General features: G+C 48.0%; 1 protein-coding gene across 1 annotated transcript; it reads right to left on the reverse strand.

Annotated features, from left to right (window-relative positions):
- Nucleotides 1-6,690: 6,690 nt before the first annotated feature.
- LOC127679912 (keratin, type I cytoskeletal 18) lies at nucleotides 6,691-8,053 on the reverse strand. Its single transcript, XM_052175494.1, has one exon. The coding sequence runs from the start codon at nucleotides 8,015-8,017 to the stop codon at nucleotides 6,746-6,748; it is 1,272 nt and encodes a 423-aa protein (XP_052031454.1). The 5' UTR covers nucleotides 8,018-8,053; the 3' UTR covers nucleotides 6,691-6,745.
- Nucleotides 8,054-11,213: the final 3,160 nt, after the last annotated feature.

The raw sequence follows: 11,213 nt of genomic DNA on the forward strand, positions 1-11,213 counted from the left end.
AAGGGTGTTTAGCAGGATTTCAAGCTGTGGTACCGTTGACAGAAGCTCTGACCTTCTCTTTGAAAAATCCTGATGATACCACAGAGAAGATACTAAAGAAACACATGTTCCTCACTTTCCCCAGGTCTCTTCCCTGGATGCTCACTTGAAAGGAATCCCAGACAGAGGGCACAACGCAAAGCAACCTTTTGCTAGAGTCCATAAAGGGCATCCTCTCTGGGCAGGGAGCGGTGTGGGATGGTGAGGTAGAAATGGTAGGGATATATAAAAGATGCGCAAACAGAAGGCCCTTCATCCTCCTCCAAGCACAGCCTGCGGGCTCCAACATTACAGAAAACCCTCTGTGTTGCCAGTGCTGCCAGCCTGGGCATCTGATCCAGCTAGGCAGTGTACCAAAGTCTAAAAGGAAAAAAAAAACTTTCCTGCCTGAGGAAGAGACACAGCTGGAGGTTGATACAGACAATTAGGGCTGACTGTCTGACTCAGCAATAAAATTCCAGCTGCCACAGCTAGGGATAGTCCACAGGAGGCTGGCAGAGAGCAGAGCAGGCGATCAGTGCCAATGCAGACGCTTGAAACAATCATGGAGAAAGATCTCTATGGAGGGCCGTGGGGAACCACTGTTCAAAAAGGAGCCTCTTACTCAGTCCCACCAACGTTCCCTTTGCAGGCTCTAAGGAAGCATTAATGTGTATGCTAGCTGTTTCTGGAGACAGCTGTGTAAAAATAATCAGCAGCAATGAAAAAACTATGAGTTGTGATTTTTATATGCAACGAATCCCTCCCGGGTGCAGAGGAATGGAGTACGCCCCTCCCCGCGAGCTCTAGATTATCAGTTTGTGAATGCGGCACTGGAGATTGAGCCTTGGCACAGAGCAGGCAAGCACTCTGTGGATGAGCCGTATCCCCAGCCTGCTTTACACTATTTATTTTGAGACAGACTCTCACTAAGAGCCTAAGTTGACTTTGAACTCACTCTATATAGCCCAGTTAAGCTTCGAACTTGACAGCCTCCTGCCTCAGCTTACCAAGTAGCACCGAAACAGACGGGTAGCACCACGTTCAGCTTAAACGCTTAAGCTTTGTCTATCCAGGTCCTAAAATCGATAATCGGATGCTTTATTAAGGTAAAGAACACTGGAGTATCAGGCACATCGTTAATGGTATTTGAAGGCGAGCTCTTGGCCTTGGTCCCATTCAGCAGTCTCACAGACACAATCGCTTTCTCATCCATGACTGAGATCCAGGAGACATTTCCTTTTTCGGTGGGGGAGGCGCTAACCATCCCATCCAGCACTGACTGGAGGCTCGTGAGAACCATCATGGCTCTAGGGAGGTGCTAAAGATCCCAGACATAGAAGAAAGTCGGCATGCTTGCGATGGCATAGCAGGACTTCAACCCGGGGTGGAGGAGAGGTCTGAGGACATGAACCTCCAGGTCAGGGTCTCATAGCTGGGCTGTACCTGTCCTTCTGTCCTCTGCCACTCCTGAATGTTACTCGTTTCTCCTTTGTTGTCCTCCACATTCCCTCCTTCTGTTCTCAGCCGCCCCCCTCCCTATATCAGGGTTGATGTGTATTTGGCCCATAGTTGTCTGTGATCTATGGCTCTCATTACATACAAATAATTTTTGCCTCTCGATGAGTACACCTGGGATCTATCTCGCTAGCCCCAACACTGCCTCACTGTATAATCATCATATTCGTAGCAAATACATGTTACAATTAATGTGTCACTTACACATCATATATAAAAGTAATTTGTTTGGTTGTCAGGGCAACCCATGAGGGACCTCTGTCAACACCTGTGATCAACTCATTTACTATTTGCCAAATATTTGGGTTCCTTTCTTTAGTATTGTGCCTGTAGGTGTTTGCACATCCCTCCCTTGCCCTGAGGAACTAAGGAGTGACCATCCAGCTTTCCTTAACCAAATAAGTTCAGAAAGTGTCGTGAGACAAATCCAAAACGTGGTTCTTTAAAACTCTTATGTGCTTTCTCACTATCATGGTTTGGAACTCCCAATGGTCTTAAAGGTTCTGTCTCCAGCTGATGTCACTGATAGCAGGTGGAACCTTGGGGGGTGGGGGGACAATAAAAGGAAGTCAGGCCACTGGACACTTGCACACAAACACACACATACACACACACACACACACACACGCAAGGTTGTGTGTCCCAAGTCCTCTCTGCCACAGGGCACAGACACTTAGTGAGGCGGGACGAGGGGGGTTTGACTGTGCTTATCCTGGCTTGGCTGGGGTGAGCTGTGGCAAAGCACTGGAACACTGCTCCTGGGGTGTGGAAGCACAGTCTGAGAGTTGGAAGCCAAAGCTGCCTGCAGCAGCGACCCGGGTTGTCAGGTTCTCAGGTTCTCAGGTTCTCAGACCCTTGAATGCCCAGGCGCTGCTGGGAGTCCTGGAAGAGCTGAGAGTGGGGGCTGCATCTAGCCCAGGGGCAGTGTGTGGGGAGGGGAGCTCTAGCTGGTCTCAGGGCAGCAGACGATCCTGCCTGGGAGTGCAGAGAGGCCTTCTATGGGAGACTAGATGGTGGCTCCCCACTGCCAATCATACCCCACTTCTCAGGATGGGTCTGAGATTAAATGCCTTTTGCAGGGAGCAATGTCTGGGACAGAAAGCTTATTGGCTACACCCTTTGGGCTTCTAAGTACCTCATTAGCATGGAGATCCTTGTCTTGAGCCGGTAAGACCTCAGGTCACATCTCTTTTTGTCTTGTCTTGGTCTGAGATGATACAGATGCCTCATCTACCTGTGGAAGGGCTTCGTGCTGCCCTTACGTGACTGATGGCCACAAATCCATGGGGGATGGGGGCTGCAGGGGCCTGGTGCCAGAGAGCAGGGGAAGCTCCTACCATCCCATTAGGGTCTCTGGGGTTTCTAAGCCTTTAGCTCAATGAGGACCAGGCTATCTCTCACTGCCCACTCCTGCACTGCCCACTCCTGCACTGCCCCCAAAAGCGCGCGCACACACACACACACACACACATAACCTTATTTCCCAATCACCACACTAAACCACATGTTCCCTGACAGCAGCGTGTCTTATCCAAAGGTCACTAACAATGGTACCAAATGACTCTGGACCAAAACCTATGAAAACATGGTTTAAGTAACCCCTTTTCTCATTTAAGCTGATTCTGTCACAGAAAAAAAAATTGACTAATACAACCATGTTCCCTTTCCTCTATGCCGTGATAACTGACAATGTCCCCAACAATGCACTGGCCTGATTAGCTGCTTAACTGCATAAAGAAGCCATGAAGTAGGGCTATAAACTTGTGAAGGGCATTTGTTATGTACCATTGGAGGTTTTTGAATCATTCATTACTACAGCATAAGCTGTAATATCCTGAGTGATAAGTCCTCATTTTCAGGTTGAAAAAAGACAAAAGGAAAACCTGAAGCACATTTAGTGTGTTTGGGCTCCTAACTACGTCTGTGCGTTAGGTCTGTGAGTTCTAATTCCTGATTTATGAACTGAGACCATCTGTACTGTGGTTGAAGATGGTGAATATTGTATATCTGTCAGTCCTGTCTGTCTGTCCTCAGCCATCATTGTCTGGTTTCTTTCCAGCCTCAAACATCTTAGGCATGTATAGTTTACTGCTGGTTATACTAAAGGGATCCAGGGAGTCTCCAGTTAACTGTGAATGTTCCCATTTCATCTATGATCAGAGGACTCCCACCCTTTCTCCTCCCCATTCAGGGTGCTCTGAAGGAAAAGGTCCCCAAATGTCCACAGCTCCCTACTAGACTTCCTCTACTTATATACATTTATTTTTGAGATTTATTTAGTTAATTTCTGGGTATATCACATGCATGACTGGTGGTGTTAGAGTTGAGAAGATGGTGTCGTGTCACCTGGAATTGGAATTTTGGAAGGTTGTTAACCACCATGTGGGTGCTAGGAGCTGAACCTGGGCCCTCTGCAAGAATACCAATACTCTTAACTGCTGGGCTGACTCTCCAGGCCTAGATTTCTATCATTCACTAAGCACCTGCTATGTTCCTAACCCCAAAGGCCTTCCTACCTTATGCTCCTGCTATCCCTTCAGTGGCTGCTTGTTATATAAACAATTGTTCATAATGATCTCCTCTTTGATTATTTGTAACCTTGCAGGTATTTGGGTCTTTCTATGTATTCTATACTAAATACTATTTAAAATGTCTCAGGAGTCACAGGCAAATAAAAGAAAAATATTTCTGAAAAAGGAATCAGAGAAGTGGTGAGCTGAGTCTAGGCAAGCACTTCCTTTAAAAAGCCTTAATGTAAGAAAAACAAAAACAAAAACAACCACCACAACAACAACAACAAAACCCAGCTAGAAATAAAAAAAAATCTACAACACTCTGAGGAAGAAAAATGTTTTCTTGAGTGCTGTAACTACTGGGAAGTGTTCCTGTAAGTAGCCCTAAGATGTAAAACTCATTGGTTCACGCACACAACAGTCAATGAAAATAGATGGGAACAAGAGGCAGCTAGAGCGGGTAATGGGGCAGAAATGACCAAAATCCATCCTGGGCCTGCACGGAACATCGGGATGGAAACACCGCCGTGTATATTTAACATTCACTGAAAGAAAGGAGTGAGAGACTTCGTAGTATGTGGTTTCATATTTAAAAATAGGCCATTGCCACACTGAGGCACTGATGAAGCCAGCCCCAGGGGAGCACCTCAATTAGCTCTATTTTCCAGATGATCAGATCAAGACCCTGAAGTCCGATTCTTGTCCCCACACCTCTTCTCAGAACAAATCAACCCTGTGGAAAGAGCTGTGCACCAAATAGCGCCGGCACAAATAACCGCCTTGTGTTTGCGACGGGCTGTGTCTCAGGACTTCTTGGCTGCTACAAGAGGATAATGAGCCCATTGATCATTGCTGGGTTTCAATAAATATCTTTTTCCTGATAATGAGCCAATTTATAATCTACAGCCAGACGTTGTCAGGCCTCAGACATATGTGATCTAAATGTATCACTGTAATTGTGATTATTTGGTACTACCATCTGGGTCACATTTTTTTTTAAATGAAAGGGTTTTTGTAGGCTTTTGGGAGCTGCTTCTTCCAGGGTACCATGTCCTCCAGACGCCGTTTCCAAGAATGGCCTCAGAAATAGCAAGGCATTGTTGTGGTCTCAAACTGTTTTCCCCTGCATGATCCCACTTCTAACAAAACCTCCAGCCCATAATATCTCCTTCCGCTCAGGCAGCTGCAGTTTCTTCAGATCCACATACACCAGGCCTGGTGCCAGATGTGGTGAGGAAAGCGAAGCTTTGCAAGGGACAGCCTGGTCCTCAGCACGCAGATAAAGTGAGCACTCCTACATGAGGCTGGACCGTGGGTGGCAGATAGGCTATCCTGCTCTCTGTGTACGTTACCATTCCTCATTCTATTCCGCCATCAAAGAAAACGGTGCTACTGTGAACAGGTCAGCTTTAATATCACGTAGGTTGCTGTAAGACACATGGATGCTTTGGGTGTGTGTATGGGGGGGGGGTGGGAACCCAAGGTTCCAGAATGCTTTCTGTTGTCATCCATTCTGATGTCCCTGCGTGATCTTCCCTTTCTCCCTCGCTACTTGGGTAAAAGAGGCCTGGGTGTCTGCCTCCTGAGAAGAATGGGACAGAGTGGAGTGTGGAGAATGTCCCTAGGCCTGTCCAGTATGACAAAATGCTTTCCTGTAATTACATAGGAGAGGCACTGGGTATAAGGTGGTAAGCGAAACTATGCAGAACAACTACACTAAGAGACTGCAACCTTTCCTTTAGTACCATACTGAACTACTGTTCCCAAGGCCTGTGAGTTATGTAATTCTCAGTGGAGAGGTACCTTCTATGAGCTACAAGCACAGAACTAATGACATCACATGTTATCTTGATGGTTCCTTATAGTAGTGAAGTAAATGATTTCTGACAAGACAATCTCAAAGGCTACCCTGCAGGACTATGTATTTAACCAAGTTGCGTGTTTAACGGGTTATGTATTTAACCCAGTAATCTTCCACTCAGCGAGGTTCCTCCCTCCCCTGTGTCTTCAGGGTTTCTCAGTGTAGCTAGCTCTGTCCTGGACTCACTTTGTAGACCAGGTTGACCTCTAACTCAGAGATTTGCCTGCCTCTGCCTCGAGTGCTGGGATTAAAGGCGTGCACCGCCACAAACAGCCGAGGTTCCTTTCTTTAAATATCTAGAAGCGTCCTAGTCTTTTTGTCATGTTCTTTTATGTGAATGTGTGTTTTGCCTATATGTTTGTCTGTGCACTGTATGTATGTCGGGCACCCACAGAGGGCAAAGGTGTCAGATCCCCTAGGACTGGAGTTACAGAGAGTTGTGTGAGCACCATTATGCGATTGCTGGGAATTGAACTCAGAGTCTCTAGAAGAGGAGCCAGTGCTCACAACTGTTGTGTCATCTTTCCAGTCCTAAATACCTCATTCATTTTTTTATTGATATATTTTTTATTTACATTTCAAATGATTTCCCCTTTTCTGGGTCCCCACTCCTCGCAAGTCCTATAAGCCCTCTTCCCTACCCCTGTTCCTCCATGTACCCCTTCCCACTTCCCTGTTCTGGTATTCCCCTATACTCTTGCACTGAGTCTTTCCAGAACCAGGGGCCACTCCTCCATTCTTTTTTTTTTTTTTTTTTTTTTTTTTTTTTTTTTTTCCAGCAAGCTCTCAACTTTTATTGGTCCCTCAATCCCCAAGGGTTCCCTCCTTCTCAGCCTCAGTGCCTCAGAACTCTGGTGTCATTGGTCTCGGACACCACTTTGCCATCCACGATCTTACGAGTAGTTGTCTTCTGCACAGTTTGCATGGAGTTGCTGGAGTCCAGGGCATCGTTGAGACTGAAATCTTCTCCATCCTCCAGCAAGCGGCGGTAGGTGGCTATCTCCGCCTCAAGTTTGACCTTGATGTTCAACAGAGCTTCATATTCCTGGGTCTGGCGCTGCCCCTCTGCCCGAGTTTGTGCCAGCTCTGACTCCAGGTGCAGAAGGACTGCATTGAGCTGCTCCATCTGTGCCTTGTATCGGGCCTCCACGTCCCCAAGGCTGTTCTCCAAGTTGATGTTCTGGTTTTTCATGGAGTCCAGGTCAATCTCCAAGGTCTGGAGGGTGCGTCTCAGCTCCGTGAGTGTGCTCTCAGCGTCCCTGATTTCGGCAGACTTGGTGGTGACCACTGTGGTACTCTCCTCAATCTGCTGAGACCAGTACTTGTCTAGTTCCTCGCGGTTCTTCTGAGCCAGCTCTTCATACTGGGCACGGATGTCCGCCATGATCTTGCTGAGGTCCTGAGATTTGGGAGCATCCACTTCCACAGTCAACCCAGATCTGGCAATCTGGGCTTCCAGACCTTGGACTTCCTCCTCATGATTCTTCTTCATGAACAGCAGTTCCTCCTTGAGCGCTTCGATTTCTGTCTCTAGCTGCAGCCTTGTGATATTGGTGTCATCCACCACCTTGCGGAGTCCATGGATGTCACTCTCCACAGACTGGCGCATGGCCAGTTCTGTCTCATACTTGACTCTGAAATCATCAGCGGCAAGACGGGCATTGTCGATCTGCAGGACGATGCGGGCATTGTCCACAGAATTCGCAAAGATCTGAGCCCTCAGGTCTTCGATGGTCTTGAAGTAATGGCCCCAGTCTCTGACGCCCTGGGGCCCCTTCTTCTCCAGATGTTCCCGGATTTTGCTCTCCAGTCTCCTGTTCTCAGTCTCCAGGCTCTTCACCTTGTCTAGGTAGCTGGCCAGGCGGTCGTTCAGGTCTTGCATGGTCTCCTTCTCGGTCTGGATTCCACCCATTCCCGCCAGGCCTGCGGACCCCACAGAACCACCCCAGACGGAGCGGGACACGGATATCCGGGACCCAGAGCCCCCAGCACCTGCATAGACGCTGGCTGCGCTGCTGGCAGGCCGGACCCGCTGGCTGGGAGTCCGCACAGAACCCAGGGACCGGTAGTTGGTGGAGAAGGTGGTGGAGCGGGTGGTGAAGCTCATCTTGTTTGGAGAGGAGAGCGAAGCGAGAGACCAGGACAGGAGTTCCGCTGCCCACTCCTCCATTCTTTTTGGACATCATTTAATATGTGGATTATCATTCTTAAAGGACTCAGAGTCAATTTTATCATCTGCAATTTTTAACTTTAATTAAATTTTAATTTTTAATCTATCAACTTGCTGGATCCAAAACATTTGAGCAAATAATATTCTGGCTGTTTCTGTGAGGGTGTTTTTGGGTAAGATTAACAATGAAATCAGTGAACTTTGAGTAAAACAGATTGCCCTCCATGATGTGAAGGTCAAGGAAAACAAACGCTCACCTTTTAAAGCCAGCAGCTGACCTTCGGCTCTGAACTCTATGTCATGTCAACACTCTTGGGCTTCCAGTCTGACACCTCTCCTGTCGGCTACACAGTGAGATTTTGTCTAAATAAAAGAAGGGTCAAGAGGCTGTTCTGTGAACTCTGGTATAGCATAGACTAAGCCCTGAGCTGATCTCCAGCATAGCAGGACAGAGGGGAGAGGGGACAGGAGAGAAGGGAGAGGGAGGAAAGGGGGCAGAGAGGAGTGGGGAGAGAGGGAAGGGGAGGGGGAGGGGGAGAGGGGAGGAGAGGCAAGGGGGAGAGGAGAGAGGGAAGAGGGGAGGGGGAAGAGGAGAGGGGGGAAGGGGCAAGGGGGAGAGGAGAGAAGGGAGAGGGGAGAGAAGGGAGAGGGGGAGGGGAGAGAAGGGAGAGGGGGAAAGGGAGAGGGGAGGGGGAAGGGGGAGAGGAGAGAGGGAGGGGGAAGGGGGAGAGGGGGAGGGGAGAGAAGGGAGAGGAGGAGGAGAGGGGGAAGGGGGAAGGGGAAAAGGGGGGAGAAGAGAGAGGGGAGAAGGGAGAGGGCACGGGGGAGAGGGGAAAGAGAAGGAAGCCATTTATAAATTGTAAATTTGACTCAAATTCCAATTCTACAATCAGACCAACCATTTCTTGTTTCTTAGTCTCTGTCTTATGGTAACATTGGGGTCTACCTCAAAAGATTATCATGAGGATGACATGCAAAAGTGCCTGGTCCCTGCGGCTTGACTTCATGACAATCAAAAACTGTCAAATGAACATATATTGTCCTGGTCCATTGTGAAGCTGGATAAATAAATGTAATCTCAATAATTCCCCAAAATACAGCTCTTCAGGCCCGGCTAGTCTCTGAGGTGCCAGGCCTATGAAGAAGGAAGGCAGGGCTGTAAAGATGTGGTGGAGCTTGCCTGGCTTATAGAAACCTGTAAGGGGTCTATGCTGACTGCGCGCGGTGAGGCGAGGGAGGGGCGTGGCGCAGGGAGGGGGCTTATTGAAACAAGCTTTTTCTTCACCAGGACCTCCTTTCTAGTGGAAGCAATCCCTTAATTGCTCCCAAGCTCCCAGTCATGGGCCCTAGAGCTAACAGGGAGCAGATTTCTGTACAATACTTCTGAGCTCCCAGCATGCCTGGGTGAAAAATAAACTGGGCAGCGGAAGGTGCTGGTCTCCAGTCAGCGATCCTCTCGGGTGGTCCCCAGTTCCTTTTCCTGTCACTCATATGCCTTGCTGTGTGAGTTGATGTCTCCATGCCCATAAGAGTTTTTGGATGTATGGCTGTTGTGTTGGATGCTTGCTTGATCCTATACTAAGTCAGCATCATTATTTCCACAACTTCTACTGACCAGATCTCAGAAAAGGTGGTTCGCTCACAAGTACCTGTTTTATCAAAGGCAAACAGCAGAGGGCAGTATGGGCGCTCCTTTCCAGGACATGGTTCACTAGAGCCACAGATGAGCAATGGGTTTTCTCTGGTCACTTCTGAGAAAAGAAGGAAGATAGGCGAACGTGCCCATTTTCTGTTATTGCACTATATGGTTTGAAAAGACACCCCCTCCCCCCAACAGCTGATAGCTATGTAGGTCAGAAGTTCGGGGCTTGCACAATTGCATTCAGGGAGCATGCATGGGTGTGGCTGCCTGGAAGGACTGACCACAGGGAATGGTAGACAGGACTAGCCAATCAACAGTGCCAACTGCTTCAGTCGAGAAAAACAAAAGGGTCAAAGTGCTACTGAAGGGCAGAGGGCGGCAGCTAGATGGGTGTTTCGCCGTGTTTACAAATCTCCTCCGAGAGTTCCAGAACTCTGAGCTGAGCTGAGAATTGTATTTGCTAGAGAGTGCAACTAAATGATAGTATGTGTAAGGCTCTGAGTTCAACCTCCACCCCGGGAAGAAAAAAGGGGGGAGGGGAGAGGAGGGACGAGGAGGACAAAGGAGGGAGGGAGAGAGAGGAAGGGAAGAAGGGAAGGAAGGAGAGAGGAAGAGAAGAAGAGGAGGCAATTTAATTTTCTGTGACAAAATAGTATTGTTACTCTGTATAAACCGGTGTTGGATTCATCGGTGTGGTAACATTTTCTGATAATGATTAAACAAAACAAAAACTTATGACACTAGAATGTCTCTACTGTGTTCTGGACCCCTCTTTATTGTCTCGCCAGAGGTACTCTTGTAGAAAATGAACACCAAGAAAATTCAGAGCTCCAAAAGCAGCCACACACACCCGTGCCCCCGGCGCCGCCTTCAACTAGAAACAATCCACTTAAGCAAAATTGGACTTAGTGGCCCTATTCCAGTATATAACCTGAGAAGCATGCAGCCCATCTGCCTCTTTACAGTCTCTAACATGCTATATTTTGTTTTAAAGTGCAGAGACAGCTGAAGGTAGGTCTGTGCTTTCTCATCATGGGAACGTTTTCTTTTTTCTTTCTTTTTTCTTTCTTTCTTTCTTTTTTTTTTTTTTTTTTTTGACCACTTGGGTAACCACTCTGGAAGCCATACCCCTCTCTTGCCTGGCATTTAAGGCTGTGTGGTTCTGAAGCTCCTAGTTGGGGAAGGGTTATGTTTATTGTATGCTTGGCTCCAGGGTGCCATAAGAATCCACAGATCTCTCCTGCCCCGTTGGGACCCAGGGTGCCATGCAGCCTCATGGAGAGCAGCTTGTAAATGGGCTCCCTGGAGATTAGAAGGAGAGGCCTCTCTCTCCGGCCCTGGTTCCGATAGTTCTGCTTACAGGGCATGGCTGTTAATCTTCCACAGGAAGTGGATGCTAATTCAGGCAGAGAGTGAAGAAGATATTACAGTGAGAAAAAAAAATTAACCTACTAGAAACTTTGTGGGGAAAGGCTTATTCCTTTTAGGTAA

This window comes from Apodemus sylvaticus, chromosome 3 (genome assembly GCF_947179515.1).
Source record: "Apodemus sylvaticus chromosome 3, mApoSyl1.1, whole genome shotgun sequence".
NCBI lineage: Eukaryota > Metazoa > Chordata > Mammalia > Rodentia > Muridae > Apodemus > Apodemus sylvaticus.